This window comes from Stegostoma tigrinum, chromosome 36 (genome assembly GCF_030684315.1).
Source record: "Stegostoma tigrinum isolate sSteTig4 chromosome 36, sSteTig4.hap1, whole genome shotgun sequence".
NCBI classification, from domain to species: Eukaryota; Metazoa; Chordata; class Chondrichthyes; order Orectolobiformes; family Stegostomatidae; genus Stegostoma; species Stegostoma tigrinum.
The window spans coordinates 23,667,836-23,692,496 of NC_081389.1; the positions used below are offsets into that span (position 1 = coordinate 23,667,836).

The 24,661-nt window shown below is 39.8% G+C and overlaps 1 protein-coding gene across 8 annotated transcripts in view; it reads left to right on the forward strand.

The window, feature by feature from the left end:
- The window catches only part of myo9aa (myosin IXAa), a 318,790-nt gene that overhangs the window by 88,114 nt on the left and 206,015 nt on the right, over positions 1-24,661 (forward strand). For all 8 annotated transcript variants that reach the window (XM_059640175.1, XM_059640177.1, XM_059640182.1 and 5 more), the window contains exon 3: positions 22,191-22,285. In XM_059640175.1, coding sequence (XP_059496158.1) covers positions 22,191-22,285 — 95 coding nt within the window. The remainder of the gene's footprint in view (positions 1-22,190; positions 22,286-24,661) is intronic.

Genomic DNA, 24,661 nt, shown 5'->3' on the forward strand with positions numbered 1-24,661 from the left:
ACTGTTAGCACACCAGCAAGTTCACCACAACCACATTTGAAGGATTTTGCTCTTAAATCAAGGAATGAACTTTGATCTTTGGGCTGTTTGTACTTGTGTCACTAGTCCCTGCTCAAAACTTGATCTTCTCTTGGGAAATAAGGTAGGGCAGATGACTGAAGGGTCAGTGGGGAAAATATTTTGGGGCCTATGATCATAGTTCTATTAGTTTTAAAATATTTATGGAGAATGATAGACTTGGTCTAAAAGTTAAAGTTTTAAATGGGACGAAGGCCAACTTTGACACTATTATAGGTGGCAGATGGAATTCAACCTGGATAAATGCGAGGTGATGCATTTTGGAAGGTTGAATTTGAAAGCTGAGTACAGGATTAAGGATAGGATTCTTGGCAGTGTGGAGGAACAGAGGGATCTTGGTGTGCAGATACGTAGATCCCTTAAAATGGCCACCCAAGTGGACAGGGTGGTTAAGAAAGCATATGGTGTTTTGGCTTTCATTAACAAGGGGATTGAGTTTAAGAGTCGTGAGATTTTGTTGCAGCTCTATAAAACTTTGGTTAGACCGCACTTGGAATACTGCGTCTAGTTCTGGTCGCCCTATTATAGGAAAGATGTGGATGCTTTGGAGAGGGTTCAAAGGAGGTTTACCAGGATGCTGCCTGGACTGGAGGGCTTATCTTATGAAGAGAGGCTGACTGAGCTCGGGCTCTTTTCATTGGAGAAAAGGAGGAGGAGAGGGGACCTAATTGAGGTATACAAGATAATGAGAGGCATAGATAGAGTTGATAGCCAGAGACTATTTCCCAGGGCAGAAATGGCTAACACGAGGGGTCATAGTTTTAAGCTGGTTGGAGGAAAGTATAGAGGGGATGTCAGAGGCGGGTTCTTTACACAGAGAGTTGTGAGAGCATGGAATGCGTTGCCAACAGCAGTTGTGGAAGCAAGGTCATTGGGGTCATTTAAGAGACTGCTGGACATGCATACGGTCACAGAAATTTGAGGGTGCATACATGAGGATCAATGGTCGGCGCAACATCGTGGGCTGAAGGGCCTGTTCTGTGCTGTACTGTTCTATGTTCTATTAATTCATTAAACCAACTCTGAATGCAGAGCAGGTCTGGCAGCATCTGTGGAGGAGAAGACAGAGTTAACGTTTCGGGTCCGGTGACCCTTCCTCAGAACCGAGGAACTGAGCTCTGAGGAAGGGTACCAAACCCAAAAAGTTAACTCTATTTTCTCTTCCACAGATACAGCCAGACCTGCTGAGCTTTTCCAGCAACTTTGTTTTTGTTCCTGATTTACAGCACCCGCAGTTCTTTTGGTTTTTAACTTGAATGCAGACTTGTGTTTATTCCTGTAGCTCCATTTGGAGGCTAATTGATGAAATGGATGTAAACATACCAAATCCATAGAGTAGGCTTGTTACTTGAAACATGTTGAGCACTTGTAGCATGACTATGACACTTTCAGATACAGAAAACAATAAAGGCTTGAAGGCTGGCTCAGAGGACATTAGAAAGTGTGCAGGTCAGGGCACCGTATAGCAAGAGATGGGGCAGGAAACATTGTTGAGGTCCTTTTCAAAATTTTGGGTTTTCTGCACTACTGTAATACATACAGCCTTAATAGAGGAAGATCTCCAATTATTTTTATCTTGCCTCAGGTGACATGCATGTCTTACAATCTCTTGAATTTTCAGAAAAAGGCCAGCTGCCATCCCTTATCTGGGTTAATTTTAAAACTTTTTGGACCTTTAGCCCAGCTACTTCCTCAGCCTTTCCACCTCACAAGTTCAACAGTTCAACCTTCACCCAATCAGTTAATCAACTTCACTGCTGTGTGAGTGTGAGTATGAGCAGAGATTGTAGTGACATGTTTGTCAAGATCACTGAGGAAGACATGACTGAACTCCAAATCCTGTTTGCTTTGATTTTGGAAATTTGATACATTACACTGACAATTGATTCATGTGACATATTTTGAGTGTGGAACCTATTGCTGCCCAAGGTTTCCTTGGGTTGGTGATGTCATTTCCTGTTCTTTTTCTCAGAGGATGGTAGATTGGCTCCAAATCAACCTGGCCAAAGAAATATTGACTACACTATTAGAAGAACCAAAGACACGTACACCAGACACCACCAACCGCATCAGCAAGGACAACATCATCAAGCTAGTGGACCTATGCCTTACCACCCACTTCACTTTCAATAACAAACCCTACAGACAAACCAACAGTACACCCATGGGATTCCCGATATCAGGGTTCTTAGCAGAGGCAGTAATGCAGAGACTCGAACAAACAGCTCTGCCAATCATACAACCCAAACTTTGGGTCCGCTACGTGGATGACACCTTTGTCATCACCAAACAAAACAAATTAGAGGAAACCTTCAAGACCATCAATAACACCCTTACTGGCATAACATTCACAAAAGAGGAGGAAAACAACAGCAAACTGCCATTCCTAGATGTCACAGTAGAGCGAACAGCCAGTGGGGAACTTCAAACCAGCGTCTACAGGAAAACAACACATACGGACCAAATACTGAACTACAGGAGCAACCATCCCAACACCCACAAATGAAGCTGCATAGAACATTATTCCAATGAGGCACCACACACTGCAGCACAGGGGAACTACGAAGAGCAGAAGAAAATCGCCTATACAGCGTATTCAAAAAGAACGCAATGAACACAGTCCACTGATTTCTCAGTAACAAACCCAAACAAACAGACAAAACGGGCCCAGAAACCATAACCACTCTCCCCTACATCAAAGACATTTTGGAAATGACTGCCAGACTACTCGGACCTCTTGGCGTCAGGGTAGCCCACAAACCCACCAACACACTAAGACAGCAGCTAATGAACTTAAAAGACCCTGTACAGACAACAAGCAAAATGAACAAAATACCTTGCAAAAACTGTGACAAACACTACATTGGACAAACAGGCAGGAAGCTAGACACCAGGATACATGAACATCAACTAGCCACAAAATGACATGACCCACTATCACTCGTATCCTCACATACAGATAAGGAAGGACACCACTTTGATTGGGACAACACCTCCATCCTAGGACAAGCCAAACAGAGACACGCACGAGAATTCCTAGAAGCATGGCATTCCAACCGGAACTCCATCAACAAACACATTGATTTGGAGCCAATCTACCATCCTCTGAGAAAAAGAACAGGAAATGACATCACCAACCCAAGGAAACCTAAACCGATAAATAGAAAGCGGGACATCACACCAGTGCTTCACCGAAGGCTCACTGATGATACCTAGAATGGTGACGAAACGTCTGAAAACTAACCTTCCAGCTCAGCGAGCAAACTCACATCCATACTTAACACGTGCTCAGTCGTATAACCAATGAATAGATTAAAGTAAATCTTTTAGTGGAATGTTAAACCACTAATCACTTGTGATCTGTATGTCTGAATTTGTTATAATTAAAGCAGTGTTTTAGAAATGGTGTCAAATATTAGGATTCAAGGAATGTATGGTTGGTAATTATATAAAACAACGAATATGCATTATACTTCACTGGGACTGGAAATTGAATCCCTGCATTCCTGGAGTTAAAAATAATGCTCAAAGTACACAAAGTTCTCAATTGATCAGTCTAATAGACTCAGACTCAGGTTAACAGAAAACCCAGACCACGTTTGTAAACTGAACAAGTCCTCAGAATTCAGTGGGATGTTTCTTTATTTTCTCGAGTCCTTCAGTTCACAAAATATGCCTCTGACATGTTAGTTAAAAACAACAGATGAGAGTGATTGGTAGGAGGAAATAATTGGGTTTCTTTAGTTTCTGGCATTTGACTGGGGTGGGGGAGGGGATGATGCTGGCGGAGGGAGAGAGAGTCTTCCAGAGGCTTGAAGGCTGCCCAGTGTGTTGTTTACACCCACAAACATTTAAAACCAATTGGAGAGTTGTAATCAGTCTTATGACTGTTGGCATCCATAACTGGTCATCATCGTTCAAACCGATCAACACCTTATCAGCTGAATCTCACTTTGTATACACATCAGGGAACCAGGCCATCTTCCCTGATGCCTTATCTCATTGCTTGTGAGACAACGGTTTAAAGAAAACTTACAATGATTTTCAATAACTTACTTTTTAAAATTACAACAGTTCCTTCCCTCATCCTTTTGTTGTAAAACAGGCCTTCCTGACTCCATCACAATGAAAATTGAAGTAAAATAAAAAGTTAGGATCTTTATATACATGTGGCATTTCATTGAATTACTTTTATTAGTCACTCCCCAAGTGGTTAGGCATATGTTTAGTTTTGGGGGCAGCTGGAGCTATACAGTTATACAGCAGGTAAACAGACCCTTTGCTCCTACTCGTCTGCACCGACCAAACATCCCAATCTGACCTAGTCCCACCTGCAAGCTTCTGGTGCATAGTCCTCTTAAACCCTGTCTATTCATATACCCATCCACATGCCTGTTAAATGTTATATTTGCACCTGCCTCTACCATTTCCTCTGGCATCGCCCTCAGAGCAGAAAAAGTTACGCTTCTCTTGTTCATCAAAACTGAAGAGTCACAAAGATATTTTCTGACGCTGGAGGGCCGTAAAAATGAACTGGTGCACTTCAAAATGGTCATGATCAAAGTTTATTAAAATGTATAAAGAAAGAACGTACATAAAAGTTGATTAATTAATCCTTGCGTGCTGAGATTAAAAGGAATTTATTTCCTCCAAGGAAGAGTTATTTTTGACAGACTCCAAAGGCTGTTCATACTTTATAATTTTATGCCTTCAAAGAGAACCTAGTGATCAAGTGGAAATGAAGTTAATTTTTATGTTGTGGAAAGCACGTGGCGTATCCTTTGGAGGACAAGTGGAGAGAAATCTGAAAGAATTTCCTCTGGACAACATGTGGCTGGAGGGTGTTGAGACAGAATTGGATGTTGTCTGGGCATCCCAAATTAACTTTTCTCATTGCATTCTTTTTCATGTTTTGAGCTACATGTCGGTTTGCTGTTTGAAAGCATTGTGTTTTGTTTGTTGAAAATAGTATTGATGTTTTATTTCCCAATGGCTCTGTTACATAGGCATTGCATAATGAAGCTACATAGACCATAGAGGTCCATCCCGTTTTGAGCCCTAATTTGTGCATTGCTAATTGATTTCAGTTATATGAACAGGATGAGGCCATTCCATTCCTGGAATCTGTCTTGCCATTATGTAAGACAATGACCTAACTCAATTTATCCACCATTATTCTGTATTTCTTACTGCCCTAGCCTAACAAAAATCCATCAATCCTGGTCTTAAATATTTTAAGTACCTTAGCTTTCCTTATTTTGGGGGAAAGAGTAATAAATTTTCATTACCCTTTATGTGAAAAATGATTAATTCTTTCATTCCTAACTGACATGTAATTTTATGATTGTACCTTTCTTGATTTGGATTCTTCCTTCAGGGAGAATATGTTCTCTATCTACCTTTATTTTGTCCATTTAAACACCTACATTGAAATCAATTCTTAGCCTTCTGAACCCGTAAATACAAACGATGCTTATATGTATACCATTAATTTAGCTTCCATTGGGACAAATCTGCTATATCCAATCCAATTTATATCTGTTCGTTCATTTGGGCATTTGCTGCTCATTCCCAGTTGCCCTTGAGAATGTGGCAATGTGGTGCTGCCTTGAACCACTGAGTCCCATTTGACGTAGGCACACCTACAATCTTGTCAGGATGGTGTGTGGCTTTCATGGGAACTGTAGGCAGTGGTCGTTTTTGGGTTTGGAAGGTGCTGTCCTAAGAGCTTTGGTGAGTTTCTACAATGTATCTTGTAGATAATACGCACCGCTGCTATTGAGCGCCAATAGTGGAGGGTCTGAATTTTTGTAGATGTGCTAATCATGTGGGCGACTTTGTCTTGAATGATGTCAAGCTTCTTGAGCATTGTTGACGCTACACACATCCAAGCAAATGGGGTGGATTTTGTCATAGTCCTGACTTGTGTCATGTCAACGGTGAAGAGGCTTTGGGAGGTGTGATGGTCATTGTAGGATTCCTAGCTTCTGACCTGTTTGTGTAACCAATGCCAGTTTGTTTTGTGGCTAATGGTAACCTCCAAAATGTTGATAGAATGTGATAGAATTCAGTAATGGTGATACCATTGAATATCAAGGGACAGTGGTTAGGTTTTGTCTTGTTGGAGATGGTTGAGCCTGGCATTTATATAGCATGAATGTTATTTGCCATTTGTCAGACCAAGCATGGTTATTGTTCAGACCTTGCCACATTTGGGCATAGACTACTCCAGCTTCTGAGGAGTCGTGAATGGCGCTGAACATTGTGCAACCATAAGCGAACATCCCCACTTCTAACGGAGTGAAAATTGGTCACTTTGGAATTAAGGAGCTATGCCTACATTAACTTAAAGTTGGACTGTGCCTTTGATTTGGTAAGAATTAAAATATATATTTTGTTTTGTAATTCTACATCAAGGCCATTTTCTGTCAGAAGTAGCTGAATGAGGTTGAAAATTTCTTCTGACAACACAGGATTCTTGAAATATCTTGGTGGGAAGAGAAAGAGGCCGTGCACTGATACACAAAGCCAGCCTGATCAGGAGTGCAAGGATAATGAACATATTCTATTGTTGAGAAAATTGGAATTTGTACGAATGTAATATTTAACGTTCATTTAAATTCTACTCCTGTTTATGGTGGAAGATATTTTAATGGAACAGCTTGGAATGTGACACAGTTATCGACAATATGCAACAGTAATTCGTGATATGAAATCTGTTGTAAATATTATAGTTACTCAACAATAAACAACCTTACAACATAATAGAGTAAAAAGAAATAAATTACCTCTATTTTAAAAGTCATAAATGTATTTCAACTTTTGGAAACTCCCTCTGTAGTTCAGGCACATTTACAAATGTAGAGCTTTACTTTTTTGAAATAGACGGTTATGGTATATGAACAGTCTTGCTTAAGACATTTTCAAATCAATTTCAGATAATAGCTAATGTTTTGATGAATCTTTACTGATTCTTCATTATTATTGGTGAAAGGTGAAAGGAAAAGAACAGACCAGATGAGCTTTGTGTGTGAGGCCATGCTTGGAGGCTGCTTGCAGAATGAACCTTGAAGAAGAGGTTCTAATATACATAGTGTTCCTGGGAAGAGTGCTGTGTTTGAGCAGATGGCAGAAGTTGGCTTTAAATGAGGTTAGTACCTGAGTACTGATGCCAGTAAGTCTACAAGAGACCCTATAATCAAGCAGATTGATTAGTGGTAACTGAGGCCTCAGGAAGAATTGATCAGTCTACAAGGGTGAAACTAGAATCAAAGTCTTTTAAACTGTTTTCTGAGAGATGGTTCTGGGCTGCTGCTGATACAGTGTGAAGATTTGAAAGCTCCCTGCTTAATCCACTGCACCAGCTTCCAGAAACCCGAAGATAAAAAGCCGAGTTAGAAGTATTTGCTTGGGTGAACTGAAACTGAAAAAGTGATCCTGATCAGTATTTCAGAAAAAGTAGCCAAAGAGTCCACATTTATGCCTGTGAAATAAAGTATTGTGAAAGCCATTTATGTAATTTGGTCAGTTTTCTTAATTTATTTATCCCTTAACTGTGTTTGTTTTCCTATCTTTTGTCTGAAAGAGTGGCTGAAAAGAAATATTTCGAGTTTAAAGCATAATTATGAATCATTTTACTGGCTTATTGATTTGCCCTCTCTCTTAAAGTTAGTGTATTTTAGTTAAATCTTTTGTTTAAGATACAAAACTGGTGGTTTGGAAATTCATTAGCTGCAAAGCCTGAGATTGGTTATTCAAAAGTTTGGTTAGAAACCTTTTGGAGCGACTATTTAGGGGTCTTTGACAGTTTAATTTTGCTGTGTTATGAATACAGAGGTAGAAAGACTTACTTGTTTTTGCTATCTGTCTCTGCGTTGTACCAGTATAATTTACAAAACTTTTGGTGTTCAAAAAACTGCTCACATTATAAGAGGCATGTAACTTCACTGGAGAGGGTGAGATGTCTCCTGGACTGGAGAATTTTAGATATGAAGAGAAATTGGATAGACTGGGGTTGTTTTCCTTGGAACAGCGCAGACTGAAGGAGGTGGGGTCATGATCGAGATGTAAAAAATTGAAGATAGAATGGAAGGAACTTTTTCCCATGGTGTAGGGATCAGTGACCATGGGGCAGAAACTTAAGGTCAAGGGCAGGACTTTTAGAGGAGATATGCTGTAAAATTCTTCACTTATAGGCTGGTGAGTGGTGGAATTCGATGTCTATAAGGGTGGCAGAGGCAGAAACCCTCATACACCTAAATACTTTTTAAATGTTATGCCTTTGAATCATAAGCACAGAAGGCTTATGGGCCAAGTGCTAGCAAATTGAATTAGAATAGTTAGCTGGTCATTTTAATCAACACAAACTCAATGGACTTTAGCGCCATTTTCTGTGCTATATAGATCTCTTTGACTTTATCAAGTCTACAGTGGTAGGAAGAAGGGGAGATAATTTAAGTTGTTACAAATGGTAGTTTGTTTCAAACCTCAAAGAAAAAGGGAAGATGAAAGGATATAAATTCCACACTTTTAGGGTCCAGGGAATACCAACATTAAGGTTGACAGACTTTTTGAGCTTTGAATTCAACGCATTGAGTGAAATACTTTGAAGAAATGAGGGAAATTCAGAGGAAATGTGATTCTAGTAATCGAGGTAAAATAGAGCCATAAAAGTGTGATTAAGAGAGCCTAGCAAGCATGAGAGCTATTAGCTATTTAGATTGTATTTTACTGCTGTTGATGAAGCTTCTCCACCTGCTGTATGTGAAGGCGGTATGGTTTATGATAAAGTAACCACATTGATTCAGCCTTCAATTTGAAGAATTTTTTTGCTGACGTTCAAAGTCTGTGGCTGGGCTTGAATACTGTCTATGAATAGTATGAAGTGTTCAGTGTAAATGAGTTATTTAATTCCCCTGTTTTCTCAGAACTGTGGTAGCAAAAGAACTGCAGTTACCAGTTGTGCATCTGATTATCTGAAGTCATTTCCTTGTGGAATGAGATGATTGAAATTTAAAAAAAAACTTTGACAAAATAAGTGAGGTTTAATGTTCTGTCAGAAAATCATGGTATACTTCAAATCACCCCCTCCATGTAATTTCACTCATTCTTTATGTATAATACGAGTTCATGATAACCTTTTTTGGTGGACGATGACTTAAGATGTTGACTGATTTTGTGTGTGCAAAATTGTATTCATGTAATCATTACTGGAACTGGCCACTGACTAGGCTGACATTTATTGTTCTAGAAAATTCTTTGACATTAGAAAGAATTACAGTTGAATTCAATCTTGCCTAACATCCACAAATCTGTTTTTCAATAATTGTGATTTTATAATGGTGATGTTTGGAAATTCAGCCCAATTGACCCTTTTGTCATTTAATTATTACTTAATATGGAAAAACAAATAGGTGATTTTCTATATCACAGTACTACCACCACTGCAATGAGCTAACTCAAAACCAACTGGGAATAATTTCTGACACCTCTTGAGAATTTGCTAGCCTTTGTGATGGAAAGAGTGTGGGAGAGGAAGGGTGTCAAAATCAAAACTTTTGTACTTTTTCTTGTTCATATTCCAGAATTTGTCAGAGTCTGAATGGTATTTGAAATTTTAAAATGAAGTTTAATCACTTAGTGCCAATATTCTTCATCCTGCAGTGTTACCATTGCACTGCTTCGATCAGTTATAGTTGTCTGAAGCTCCTAGATTGGTTGGCTTTCAACTCACTTCTTAAACTGAATTTTTAGATGAAATTGTCTTCTAGTCAGGTATTCTCGTGAATTGCTTATACGTGTGACAAGGATCTTTGCAAAGTAATGATGAACTTATTTGCTAAATTTGTTGACCTAGTGTCTTTTATTGCTTTTCGATTTAGGGTCAAGTTTGTAATCCTTCACGTCCTTGTTTCATTGTTCACTGTTTGATCTCAATTTTGTATCTCTCTTGTGCATGTTGTTCTGCATAGGTGCATGGAAATAAGCCACAATAGAAAATGGCAAAACAACTTCATATTTTCTTTTGTATCCCTCTTGAATTTATATTTTGTTTCATGGGATCATAGGTCTGAGATCACAATAAGCTAGCTTGCTGGTAACGAAGTACAAATGATTTATAGGAGATGAAGAGCTGATGGACTGTGACCATTAGTAAATAAGATGGAATCTCAGATGAAATGCTCGTTAACCGTTGCAAATTATTTCTTAGAAGCACTGGGAATCTTGTTGAACAAAATTATAGCTGCATTTAAAACAATTAATTTAGGATTAGGTGGGGGAAAAAGTACTACTTACCAACAATATACAATGTACTTTTTGAGTGATGTGATGGATGCAGGCTAGCTTGGATGGCCAGTGTCTGATGCATGGTGATACAGCATTGGTTCAATTCCTGCATTAGCTGAGGCTACCGTGAAGGACTCTCCTTCCCCACCTCTCCCCTCACCTGAGGCTTGGCAACCCTTGGGTTAAACCAGCACCAATCATCTCCTTCTCTAATGAGAGAGCAGCCCTGCTGTCTGATAAGACAGTGGTGACTTTACCTTAACTAGTCCAATGTGTAAACTGCATCTTTGCCAGGAATTTTAATTCATTGTGAAAGCTAGTGGGTGCATAACTTGTAATCTTCCAAAATTCCCCAAATCCCAGCGGATTGGAAACTCACAGATGTAATGCCTTAATTTACGAAAGAAGGGAGACAGAAAACAGGAAATTATAGGCCAGTTAGCTCAACATTCATTGGGCAAGCACTGTATACCATTATGAACGAAGAAGCAGCAGGATATCTAGAAAATCATAATACAATCCAGCAAAGTCAACATGGTGTTGTGGAAAGAGAAGCAGGTTGGATCATGGGGAGTAGACAATTTGAAGTTCTAAAAGCACTTCTAAGCTGTCACATAAAAGATTACTATCTTTTGAGTCCGATATGACACTTAATCAGAACTGGAAGACTTTGGAAATATTTGTTTTATATTTTTGACAGTGATAGAGGAGGGGCAAAAGGAACAGACGATGTAGAGGCCCAGTGCAAAAGACAAACAGGTGAAAAATAAATGTAACATGGGTTTAAGTTAAGGTGTGTAAGGGGGAGAATGGGTCCCCTCTTCTGAGGTCAAAATAAATAAGACGCAAATGAGACAGGCTGTGAGGGGAGAGGAGGTGGGGGGGAGAAAAAGGAAAAATGCACATCAGACATGTGGTCAGTTTTGAGGTTATGGAATTAAATGTTGAGACTGAGGAACTATAAAGTATGTAAGTGAAAATGAGGTGTCGTGCTTTGTTGGAACATTGTACCAGATCCAAATCAGGAATTTTAGCATAAGAGCAAGGTGATTTAATAAACTGGCAAGAAACTGGAATGTCAGGTTCATTCCTATAGATAGAGCGAAGGTGTTCTGCAAAAGTGGTCACCCAGTCTGCATTTGATCTTGCCAATGTAAAGAAAACTGTATTGTGAACAATGAATACAGTCGATGAGATTGAAAGAAGTAGAAGTAAAACATAGCTTCAGTTGGAAGGTATGTTTTAGGCCCTTGGACAGTGAGGAGGGTGGAGGTGAATTGATGAGTGTAGCTACTCTGGGAAAGAGAGGAAATATTTGAAATGGTAGAGGGTGTCCGGGCTGTGACGGAGGCTGTCAACCTTGCCAAATGCTGACAGACGAGCAGAGGGGAGGGAAGATTGGGAGAGGATGATGCTTTGAATGCAGAGATCAGTGGGGTAGAAAGTAAGAGTTTTTTGTTCTGGGAAAGAGGAGAAGGGGTGAGAGCAGAAGTGCAGACAAGACTGAGGGTCCTGTCAACCACAATGGGAGTGTGGTCTTTGCTTGAGGATAAAGGCTATCATGTCAGAGGCAGCCCAGTGGAAGGCGGCAACATCAGAACAGATGCCACAGAGATCGGGAAACCGGGAGAACGGAACAAAATCCTTGCAGGTAACAGGGAAGGAAGAGATGTAATCGAGGTAACAGTGTGAGTCAGTGGGCTTATAATGGATCTTCGTGGACAGCCTACCCCAGAAATGCAAACAGTCAAGCCAAGGAAGGGAAGAGTCCAAGTTGGACCAGGCTGAAAGTAGAAGAAAGATGTAAATTGGCAACAACACTAATAATTGGAGACTGAAAATGATTAAGTGACGTCCTTAATTCCTTAAGCTTTTGTATGTAAAGGCAATTACAAATGTAAATCATTATTATTTGATGTGAAACCAAAACTACTCATAGCAACTTTGAATACTGGTGCGTCTGTTGTATCTGTCTAATTAATGAACAATAATTGCATCAGTTTCTTATGCTCTCTGAGGTTTGGGCAGGGTGAAATGTTGCTATTTTTTCTTTGCCATAGATCTGAATAAATTGCTTGAAATGAATCCGTGGCAGTTTAGTGGAATTGATGTTCATATCATGATCTGATTCAATACCAGAACAGGCTGTAGGGGTTAGATTTGCTTTCACCAGTTCCTGTGTTCTTATCTATGATTGGCTTTCACCTGTTCCTGTGTTCTTATCTGTAGTGCTGAAAGTACAGACAATGAAAACTTCTAGATCCTTCTGTTTCTGATTTGAGCTGGCGAAAGCTGGGTGCAGAATTGCCACATATTCTGCAGACCATTCTCTATAATGGATTGGCCAAAAAATGTAACTTGGGCAATTTACCAGAAAACAACCAATTCCCATGGTATTGTAATTCACTGTAAGCTATATTGATCAGGAGGAGAAGAATGTTTAATATAATGTTCTATACATAGTTATATATTGTATGTGCTTTTGTATATCTGGACCTATACAAAAATTACTGTTAATGTTGAGTTTAAAAATCTGTAAAAGAGAAATACTTTAAATTTCACCATAGAATAATTTGTGGAAATACAATTGGATTTAGTCAGCATTAATTTCAATTTAATGGAATAGTTTCACACATGCTTACAGGAGCATGTTTAGCATGTACTGACAATGTGTTATCCTTCAAATCTGGCATAAGAATTCTTAGTTTTACTGTTGAATGAGGCAGAAATGTCAGAGTGATGCATTAGAAATAGGCTGGATCGATCAGCTGGGCTTTCCCATCTGACATATTCCTATGATAAGTGGAAATCTGTATTTTCTTGAAATTAGTGGCTTGTGATTATACATTTCAGCGGTGCCTTACATTTGATTCTCTATATCAGAATATTCCGAGTTGTGAAGTTTAAGAGATGTATTGCTGCCATGGTTAAAGCTGCTATTGGTGGAAAATTTCTCTTCTTCATTTATAACAATGGCTCTGATAAATAGATCATCCTCCTGCATTTCCCAAGTTTAGCTTCTGGCTTTAAAAAAATAAGTATTATGATTCAAATGAGGTATCTATTTAATGACAGAATACTATATTTACGAGCCTGATTTAAATGTAGCTAAGATGAATGAGTTGATACTTGTTTTATTTGATCTAGTTACCCTGACATGGTTAAAAAACTGTGAACAATATAAACCAGTCAGTATTCGTACAACTTGGCTGTCTTCTGAACAGGAGATTGATGGTAGATCTACTTAAGTGGGACTCACGGGTACAAGCACAACTGCAAAGTCGGCATCAGATATGCGGGTTTCTAATGGGAAGAAATATCTTGTATCACAAGGGATGCTATTTGACAAGCTAATGTAATTGAAGGCAAACAAGTTGCCAGGAGCTGGGTTTTAAAGGAAGACCTGCAGACATATTGGAGGAATTGGTTGAAATATTCCAGAATTCACTACAATTTGAGAGATTTCCAGGGAAGCAGTTATTGTGACACCCCTGTGCAAAGGGAGGAAAACAAAGTTGGAAACTAAAGGCCATTTAGCCTAACATTTGTCTTTGGGAAAATGTTGGAGTTTGTTATTTCTTTATCAATAACAGGACATGTAGAAAAGTTTAATGCAATCACAGTCAACGTGATTTTGTGAAAGGCAAATCATTTTTGACAAATTTGCTAGAGTACTTTGCAGATATAACAAGCAAGATTTATAAGGAAGATCCAGCAGAGATAATGTATTTGGATTCTGAAGGCATTCAATGAGGTGCCACATAAAAAGTTCCTACAGAGGAAAGGAATTCACAGTATGGTACTGAGGGCATGTATCTGCATGGATTGATAATTGATTAACACACAAGATGCAGAGTCATGATTAATGGGTCCCATGCAAGGTGGAAAGACTCTAGTGGAGTGCAACAAGGATTAGTGCTAGGTTCTCAATTATTTACTATCTATGTTAATAACTTGAAGGAGGAGGCATGTGATCCAGTGTCTCTGGAACCATAGACCAGCAAGAATGGAGAAGGAAAAATAGTTTAATTTGTCCCATGCTTCCTATCTCTACAGCTGCTTGATGTTCGATTTTCTGTTTATTATTACAACAATAATTTTCTTTGTTTTCTCAAGTACTTTTATCTCATTGTCCTGGAAATAATTGGTGTTGAAGTGTATACGTAATTGTGGTCTTACGTATTATTTTCACCTTGATAGATTTTGAAGGTGACATGCAGTCCGCAAAACAAATTCCAAGCTGTATTCAATATACTGCCAAGCAAAGATCAAATTTTAATTTTAGTGTTGCTCTATTTCACAATCTTGGTCAGGGAGTGTTTTTCACTGCTGGTGGCATCTCTTCTCAGAATGATGTAATTGCTCATCTCTAAAATAGAATTTTCAAAGTAGCGTTGCTTCAGTGTCTAATTATGACAGCTTTGATGTATAAAACATCAGAATCCAGATTTTTAAAAAATAATTATGTGTGTCTATTAGCCTAATCCTGATGAAGGATTCATATAAAAATAGGTGACCTTGCTATCTGATTTTGTGGTCATAAGAAGGGTCAGAAAAATCTTTTATATATACAAGTGGTGTAGTAGTACATGAGGGGAGCTTAGAATTGAAGAATACTTGAGGGTTTTGTGAATAGCATTATGCAAAGCACACATGGAGGGAATTAGCACAACACTTGCAGAACGTGGGAAGCATGTGTATTTCACTGAATGCCAAGGGCAACAATCACCTACCAAGATTTCTGTCTTGAACTGAAGTGCAGGTTGTAGTTTGTGGTGACTGGTAGCTGTGAGTTTCAGTAGTATGTTAATCTGCCCCAAGGGAATTGTAGCTTGCTGTCTAAATAGTGCAGGCTATTCATTGGTCTGTCTTCATTTCTTTTTCTTGCCCTCAGTAATCTTCCTTAGTGTTAATATTTTCTCTGTCATGTAATACTATTTCTGTTGAAGAGTTAGACCATGTATTCAAACTACTGTCTCACTTGTTAACAGTAGCTGGCAATTATTCTGTAGGTATATGGGGAGAAGGACTTCATCTAAAACTTCTGATAACCATATATTGGTTGTAGTATAAAGGGAGCAAAAATAATGTTTTTCCCAGTATATTTAAATAAATATTTCCTGTGTAAGCAATACAATTCACTGTTATTATGGTGTTGTGTTGCCAACATCAATAAATCACTGCTACTTTTCCACTTAATTTTGAAGAAGGACAAACTACATCTCTTTTTCAATGAAAGTATCAATGGCATATGATTGTACCTTTGCCAGAGGCAAGTTTTGAAATCTTCAAGATATATGTACTGTTCTTGCTGCAGCCTGACCTAATTTTCTTGCTGTCAGACATGATTGACTTGATGGGTTTCTTTTGAAAAAGGACATGCAAGTTCATGAGATGCAAAAATGGCCTGCAGGCAAGCATTTACTTTCGTATTAAAGCGCAAAGTTAAATCAAGGATTGTTACCTTTGAGATCCTGGTAGAAAATGCATAATTACAGAATTGTTTTGGCGCATCTTATAGTGTTGATTGATAGTTAACTGCCTGGCTTTATTTAAATTTTATAACGGGTATGTTAACTGTGATGTTGTCCTGAGAAATTAATCAGCTATTTTGCTGAGTTGAAACAGGTTGAGTATGTATACATACTTTCTCTGTTTGTACAAAATGAGGTCCTATGCATTAATATATACAGCTTCCAGTACACACAAGTGTATACTACAGAAATTCATCAGGGTTGCTTAGACTTCGTCTTACACACCTTCAATAATTATGAGAAAGAAGGACAAGCGCAGCAGATGCGTGGGGAAATCACCTTTACATCCTGTCCAACTTGCTCATCATTCTGACTTGGAAATGTATTACTATTCCTTCAGTGTTGCTGGATCAAAATCCTGGAACTCTCCCAATCAGCAATCTGGGTGTCCTTACAGCAAATGTACCGCAGTGGTTCAAGAAGGCAACTCATTACCATCTTTTCCAGAGCAACCGGGGATTGGGAATTAATTCTAGCCCAGACAGCGACACCTGCATCTCCTGAATGAATTTTTATAAGTAAGTGTGCTACACTGTAAGGTTGCAATATTGACTGTCCTAATTAGTTGTCAGCACACTTCTTTGCACACACATTTGCACAAAAAAAACAAAGTTTATGCAAAATACAATCTCAGCTAAGCTTGTATACATCAGAACTTAGAATCTACATAAATTAAACATGACTTGACAAACAAATTATGAAGTGTTAAACAATGCATTCCATTAAATGATGGAGACAAGTAAAATAGATCCGATGAAGTAGTCTGGCGGTCCATCCGGTGTATAGATAATCAAACTCAGTGAAAATGTCTTCAAGAATCATGTCTTTCAAAGAATTTCAGCTCTTCAAGGATTTAGCCTGATCCCCAGGTGACCACAGTATATAACCAAACCAGATTCTACAAAAATGGCATATGTCTACAGAACCTGTTCATCGCTGCTTACGACAGTCTTGACAATTTAAATCTACCAATATTATCTTCAGTTCACAAAAACAAGAACAGTAATTATTTCTTTTGCTTATTCTTAGTCTCCCCAGAAGTTTTGCGTTCCAATTTCAGTTTGTCTTTGCTCCATGAGAAATCAGAAAGGCCATTCTCACTCATTTTCCATTTTTGATAAGAATCTGTCTTAAAGTACAACATTTGAAGCCGTGGATTCCATCTTGCATTAGATATACTCATAGTTTATGAGCGGTTGCATTAGTTTAGTTTCTGAACAATTATGTTATTGAATTGTGTTATTATGTGAAGTTGGAGTCACAGAGATGTAGATCACAGAAACAGACCCTTCAGTCTAAGTTGTTCATGATGACTAGACATCAAAATTAATGCGGTTCCATTTGCCAGCATTTGGTCCAAATCCCCCTCAACTCTTCCTACTCATGTACCTATCCAGATGCCTTTTAAATGTTGTAATTTTACCAGCCTCCACCACCACCTCTGGCAGCTTGTTCCATACATGCATTAACCTCTGCGTGGAAATAATTGCCCCTTGGGTCCCTTTTATGCCTTTCTCCTCTCACCTTAAACCTATGCCCTTAAACTTCCTTACCCTGGGGAAAGGTCCTTGGTTATTCGTCCTATCCATGCCCCTTATGATTTTATAAACCTTAATAAAGTCACCGCTCAGCCTTGAATGCTCCAGGGTAAAATAACATTAGCCTATTCAGCCTTTCCCTATAGCTCAAACCTTCTAACCCTGGTAACATCCTTGTAAATCTTTTCTGAACCCTTCTTAGTTTCACGGCATCTTTCCTATACCTGTTGCCATTTCTGACATTTATTTGCCGTTAAAATTGAAATTGGAGGTTATTAATAATCCCTATGATTTAAGATTATTACAGCGGACAAATGTCAGTTTTTTTCATTTTGGCTTTGGATTCTTTGGTTAACAATGATTGTTGGCATCGTAATCTGTAATTTTTGTCCTCACTTCATTAAAAGCATTGCTGTTGTATGTGAGTTCTACTGAAAAAAATTAGGAAGGATGTAATGTTATTCAGTGACTCCAGAAAACTGACATTTATGGACATCTACAGGCTTAAGGTAAAGCTGAAATAGGCAGATGAAATACAATATGGAAAAAAGGTAGAAAAAATAGAAAAGCAAATTATTTAATTGGAGAGAAACTATAGAATGTTGCAATACAGAGGGACCTTGGCATTCTCGGACATGAAAAAGCATTGAAATGTGGCCTTTAAACCAAGCGAATGAAATATAAAAGTGGGACAAACTGTCTCCAACTGTGTAATGTGTTGTTGAGATCACATCTGGTGTACTGTGTGCAGTTTGGATTCATGACTTAAGGAAGGGTGTACTTCCGTGGAAAACAGTTGAGAGAAGGTTCATTAGGCTGATTCCTGGGTTCAATGGATTGCCTTGTGAGGAAAGGTTAAGAAGATTGACCTGTACCCATTTGAATTTGAAAGAATCAGAAGTCACCTTATGAAACATAGGATTCTGAGGATGCTTAACTGGATAAATGCTGAGGTGATGTTTCCCATTGGGGAATCCAGAACTAACAGATATAGTTTCAGAATGAGGGGCTCTTACTTTAGACATTGATGAAAAGAAATTTCTTCTGAGCCCTTTGAATTTCTTTTGAGGGCTGAGAGTTTTTAACAGTTTTTAGAAAGCTGTGGAAGCTGAGTCATTGTCCAGCATAGTCTTTAATAAGCTCACATCTTTGGACTTTAAATGTCTTGAGCCTGTGGGGGACAGACAGGAAAGCAAAGTTGAAGCTTAACTTGATTAGTCACAATCTTGTTGAATGGTTTTGCAGGCCTGAGGCACTATTCTTTGTGTGATAGTAGATAGACCGTGGATGCTGGAGAATCTGAGATAACAAGGTGCAGAGCTGGATGAACACAGCAGGCCAAGCAGTATCGGAGGAGCAAAAAAGTTGACGTTTCGGGCCCAGACCCTTCTTCAGGAAATTCTACACCTTGTTATCTCACTATTCTTCCTGTGCCTTACTTGCTCATCATTTCTTGGTCTCGTGAAAAAAGAACACTGGTGTTTGTTGATTTTATAAGGTTTTTCACCCATCTTATAGAGAAGCAAGAAGGTGAAATATATGGCACTTAGAATTTGGAATTGTACAGCACCAGAACAGGCCCTTTGGCCCACCATGGGGTGTGATGGTGTCGTGGTATTATCACCAGACTGTTAATCCAAGACCCAGATAATATTCTGGGGATAATAAAATGTGAGTATACTCTCTCCACCTATCTTCTTTACTCTCCATCTTCGGTCCGCCTCCCCCTCTCTCCCTATTTATTCCAGTTCCCTCTCCCCATCCCCCTCTCTGATGAAGGGTCTAGGCCCGAACCGTCAGCTTTTGTGCTCCTGAGATGCAGCTTGGCCTGCTGTGTTCATCCAGCCTCACATTTTATTATCTTGGAATTCTCCAGCATCTGCAGTTCCCATTATCTCTAATATTCTGGGGACCTGGGTTCAAATCCTGCCAAGGCAAATGGTGGAATTGAATTCAATAAATATCTGGAATTATGAATCTAATGATGGCCATAAATCCATTGCTGCTTGTTGGGGAAAACACCCATCTGGTTTACTAATAACCTTTAGGGAAGGAAACTGCCATCCTTACCTAGTCTGGCCGACACGTGATTCCAGACCCACAACAATGTGATTGATTCTTAACTACCCTCTGGACAATTAGGGATGGGCAATAAATGCTGCCTGGCCAGCGACACCCTCATCCCGTGATAAAGTTAAAAAAGGGACCATGTCTGTGTTGACCATGATACCATCTGAAACTAATCCTATCTGCCTGCATGTGGCCTGTATCCCTCAATTCCCTGTCTGCTCGTGTATATGTCTGAATGCCTGCTGAACATTGCTGTTGTATAGCAGTGATAAATAAATAAAAAGTCAAAGGACTTGATTCTGTCCGCATAACGCCACAAAACTAAGGTGGTCATGAGTGAAAAGCCGAAGAGAAACAACAGATAATTTGCATTTTGGAACCGTTCAGATCATCCACTCAAATGACACACTATTACCTCAGATGTGATGGTTGAAAATGTGACAGATATCTTTCAGGTAAAAGCTGGAAATCCGAAATAAAAACCGAAAAGTACTGGAGCAACTCAGCCAATCTGGAAGCATCTCTCGAGGGAGAAACAGTTAACATTTGGAACCTGATATGATTTATTCAGAACTGCGCAAGAAGTCAAATCTCATTTGAAATGTTAACTCTGTTTTTCCTTCCATAGATGTTGCTACATCTGCTGAGAAGATTTTGGAGGATTGATTTGGGAGTAGGAATGATGAAGGCCTCCATATTCTTTCATAGCCTGAAGCAAATTAAATATTTTTAGTTCAGCCTTAAAATGGTTAAATTGGAGCATATTACAATATTCTGCCACAAGCTCTGTTGTCTGAACAGACAGTCCTGCTTGTTTTCAGAATATTCTCTTCATTTTGATATTACAAATGCATCACTGTGTGTGTTCACATAAATCATTGCTTCCCAAGTTTTGTGTTTAGGGGTTGCTGTGGTGTCTTTTTTGTTTACTGCAGTCAGTGAAATTTCTCATCTGAGTGATAGTTTACATGAAGAAAACTTAAAACCAAGAAATTTCAGTTGTGTTTAAAATTCAATTTTGTGTTTCTGCATGCTCTCCCATTTTGTTTGCGCAGTCAACACCATTTTAATCAAAACATGAAAGAAACTTTTTGCTTAATTTATACTGCAGCACATTGTATTCCAACTTTAATGTGATATTAGGAAATTATTACTCTGTACCCAGCTTGTGAAAGAAAATCTTTCAGTTCATCAAATGCCAACTTTGAGAGTTATTGAATGCTGTTTGTGGATTGGTGGTGTTGAAGGAGAAGAGGATAGTTGGGCATGAGACATATGTGCAATATTGTAATATATTATGATGCAAGAACTTTGGGTGAATTAGATCCACAATTAGGTTGCAGGTATGCTGGCAGCAGATTAGGAGACCCAAGAAAGAAAGGTTACCCCTGCAGTCAGATGATTTGGACCAAAACATTTGTTATTTTCTTTCCTCCACTTAATAATATGGTTAAATTTGTCAGGTTGTCACGTTTAATCTGAAGTCATAGGCACAAAAGCTGACAAAGCTGCACCAGCATGCACATGCCATCTCAGGTTGGCACTGTCTCCCCATTGCATACAAGTGTCAAGATGCCAGAAAACCAGCCATTTGCCCCTCACCCACCACAGCTATGGTGGCTGTCTCCGCTGCTGCTGCTGCTGCTGTCAGGTTTGACCATGCTCGGCTCAAAAGCATTGATTCAGAGATTCTCCATGAGCGAATTAGGTGGATTGGTAGGTATTAGAAGAGAGGCCAGGTGGAGTGAAGAGGCATAGCTGCTCATTGCCTTCATGAAAGAAGATGGGGGGACAGAAAAAGAGAGAAGTGTAAAGACATGAAGTGAATGGTTGCACTGGCAAACATGCACAGACGCTGAGGAATGACGGGCTATTTAATAGGATAGTGACACTTCCTGATCCAAAGGGGACAGCATGGTAGCTCAGTGGTTAAGTGCTGCAGGCACACAGTGCCAGAGACACAGGTTCAGTTCTAGCCTAAGATGACTGTGCGAGCGCTCTCAAATATTCTCCCTGTGTGCACGATTTTCCACAGATGTGCAGGTTAGGTGGATTGGCCGTAATAAATTGCTCAGTAGTGCCGAGGAATTTGCAGGATCGGTGGATTAGCTATGGTAAAGACAAGGCTATGAGGATAGGGTGAGGGTCTAGGTAGGGCTTTCTTTGAAAGGTTTGTCTAGACTCAGTGGGCCGAATGGCATGTTTTGGCATTGTGGGGATTGTATGGTGTACTTTTTGTTGTGTTTTTGTCAGATTTAAACCCATGCATTAAAAGTTGTTTGCGTTGCTATGATTTACATAAAGACTTCAAGACATTGTCTATTTTGGTATCTTGCTAATATGCACTGACCAGATTGAAAAATCAGCCAGTATGGGCAAGAGACTAGCAGACTATGCATATGAGAGTTGTTTCCCAACATAATACAACACATTTGCAAACGAGATGGAGAAAATCTTCTAGCGATGAATGTTCAGCTGAGTACAAAATAAGTGCGATTTGAAACAGTATGCATTTTGCAATTAAGTTACGTGAATTGTTTATTTACAGAATTTTTATCACTCAATTTCACTTTTCAGGTTTTGTAAGATCTGGACATGCCTCAAAATCTTTGGAGACAATTGAAATTCAGAGCAAGGAACCTTCACTTTGTAGAATTTCTGACTATTTTCGTTTCATCAACAGGCTTTTGGGAATGCAAAGACAGCTCATAATAACAACTCCAGCCGTTTTGGCAAATTCATTCAAGTGAACTACCAGGAGACTGGCACTGTACGAGGGTGAGTAATGTGAGGCATTTAGCTCGATTACTATTTGTTAAAAAAGGGATGAAAAGATAAATCATTAAGTATTTTTGACACTCTTTGCCCCACCACTGCCACAACAAATAGGTTTCTACTTCATCAGCTAACTTTGTTGAAGGAGAATTATAAATAATATTATTATAAAATTTATATAAGCACACAATGATATTTACAGAGATGATTAAGAAGTGTGAGACTGTGGATGGGTCAATGAAATTGCTAGCTGTTGAAAGAGCACTAACACTCAACAAATTAGCTGTTTGAAATTCTCCTGTTGGTGCTGTCAGTGAATTTAAGTAATGCATAATCTCCAGTGTGTGGGAATTACAGTCCCATCTATTTGCCTATATCTATCTCCATATTTATCTTTGATAATGGGAACTGCAGATGCTGGAGAATCCAAGATAATGAAATGTGAGGCTGGATGAACACAGCAGGCCCAGTAGCATCTCAGGAGCACAAAAGCTGACGTTTCGGGCCTAGACCCTTCATCAGAGACGGGGATGGGGTGGGGGTTCTGGAATAAATAGGGAGAGAGGGGGAGGCGGACCGAAGATGGAGAGAAAAGAAGATAGGTGGGGAGGTAGGGAGGGGATAGGTCAGTCCAGGGAAGACGGACAGGTCAAGGAGGTGGGATGAGGTTAGTAGGTAGGAGATGGAGGTGCGGCTTGGGGTGGGAGGAAGGGATGGGTGAGAGGAAGAACAGGTTAGGGAGGCAGAGACAGGTTGGACTCGTTTTGGGATGCAGTGGGTGGAGGGGAAGAGTTGGGCTGGTTGTGTGGTGCAGTGGGGGGAGGTGACGAACTGGGCTCATTTAGGGATGCGGTGGGGGAAGGGGAGATTTTGAAGGTGGTGAAGTCCACATTGATACCATTGGGCTGCAGGGTACCCAAGTGGAATATGAGTTGCTGTTCCTGCAACCTACGGGTGGCATCATTGTGGCACTGCAGGAGGCCCATGATGGACATGTCATCTAAAGAATGGGAGGGGGAGTGGAAATGGTTTGCAACTGGGAGGTGTAGTTGTTTATTGCGAACCGAGCTGAGGTGTTCTGCAAAGCGGTCCCCAAGCCTCCGCTTGGTTTCCCCAATGTAGAGGAAGCCACACCGGGTACAATGGATGCAGGATACCACATTGGCAGATGTGCAGGTGAACCTCTGCTTAATGTGGAAAGTCATCTTGGGGCCTGGTATGGGGGTGAAGGAGGAGGTGTGGGGGCAAACGTAGCATTTCCTGCAGTTGCAGGGGAAGGTGCTGGGGTTGGAGGGCAGTGTGGAGCGAACAAGGGAGTCACGGAGAGAGTGGTCTCTCCGGAAAGCAGACAGGGGTGGGGATGGAAAAATGTCTTGGGTGGTGGGATCGGATTGTAGATGGCAGAAGTGTCGGAGGATGATGTGTTGTATCCGGAGGTTGGTGGGGTGGTGTGTGAGAACGAGGGGGATCCTCTTTGGGCGGTTGTGGCGGGGGCGGGGTGTGAGGGATGTGTTGCGGGAAATGCAGGAGACGTGGTCAAGGGCGTTCTCGACCACTGTGGGGGGAAAGTTGCGGTCCTTGAAGAACTTGGACATCTGGGATGTGCGGGAGTGGAATGCCTGATTGTGGGAGCAGATGTGCGGGAGGCGGAGGAATTGGGAATAGGGGATGGAATTTTTGCAGGAGGGTGGATGGGAGGAGTTATAGTTATCTTAGTTCTTTTTGCTTGATGCCCTTGCTTCTACCTGTACCTCATTCCAGGCTTGAAGACCAATGTGTGACACATTGACAAATAAAGCTCAAACATCTGTCAAATTAAGTCATTTGTCCAGCCAGTAGGAACCATTGGAGGGTTAATAGACTGACACTCCCTATTGTATTTTTTTGTTGGTCTTGAAAAATTGTTTTAATCTCCCCTTTTTTGGTGATGTACAAATTAACACTAACTCATTAATTGGAAAGCAAAAGGGTGTGAACTGTCTTCTTTCTACATTTGGTGCATTGGAGCTAAATGTTTGTGAATCACCACATTACCTTGTGGAGCTTTTCTTTTAACTGATTGAAGGGTTTAGGCCCGAAACGTCAGCTTTTGTGCTCCTGAGATGCTGCTTGGCCTGCTGTGTTCATCCAGCCTCACATTTTATTATCTTGGAATTCTCCAGCATCTGCAGTTCCCATTATCTCTGACAATGGATAAAAACAGGTCAATATATTGTTCAGTCGTTTATTGTTTTCTGCATGCAGCAGCTGTTATTGATAGTCTCCCTCATGATTTCTTTAAACTGAACTAATTGTGGCTTTGTAAGTATAGTTTAAAGACGTCTATTTTGCTTGATTATTCATTAGTATGTGAATAAATTTTACATTTTGAGCTCTCCA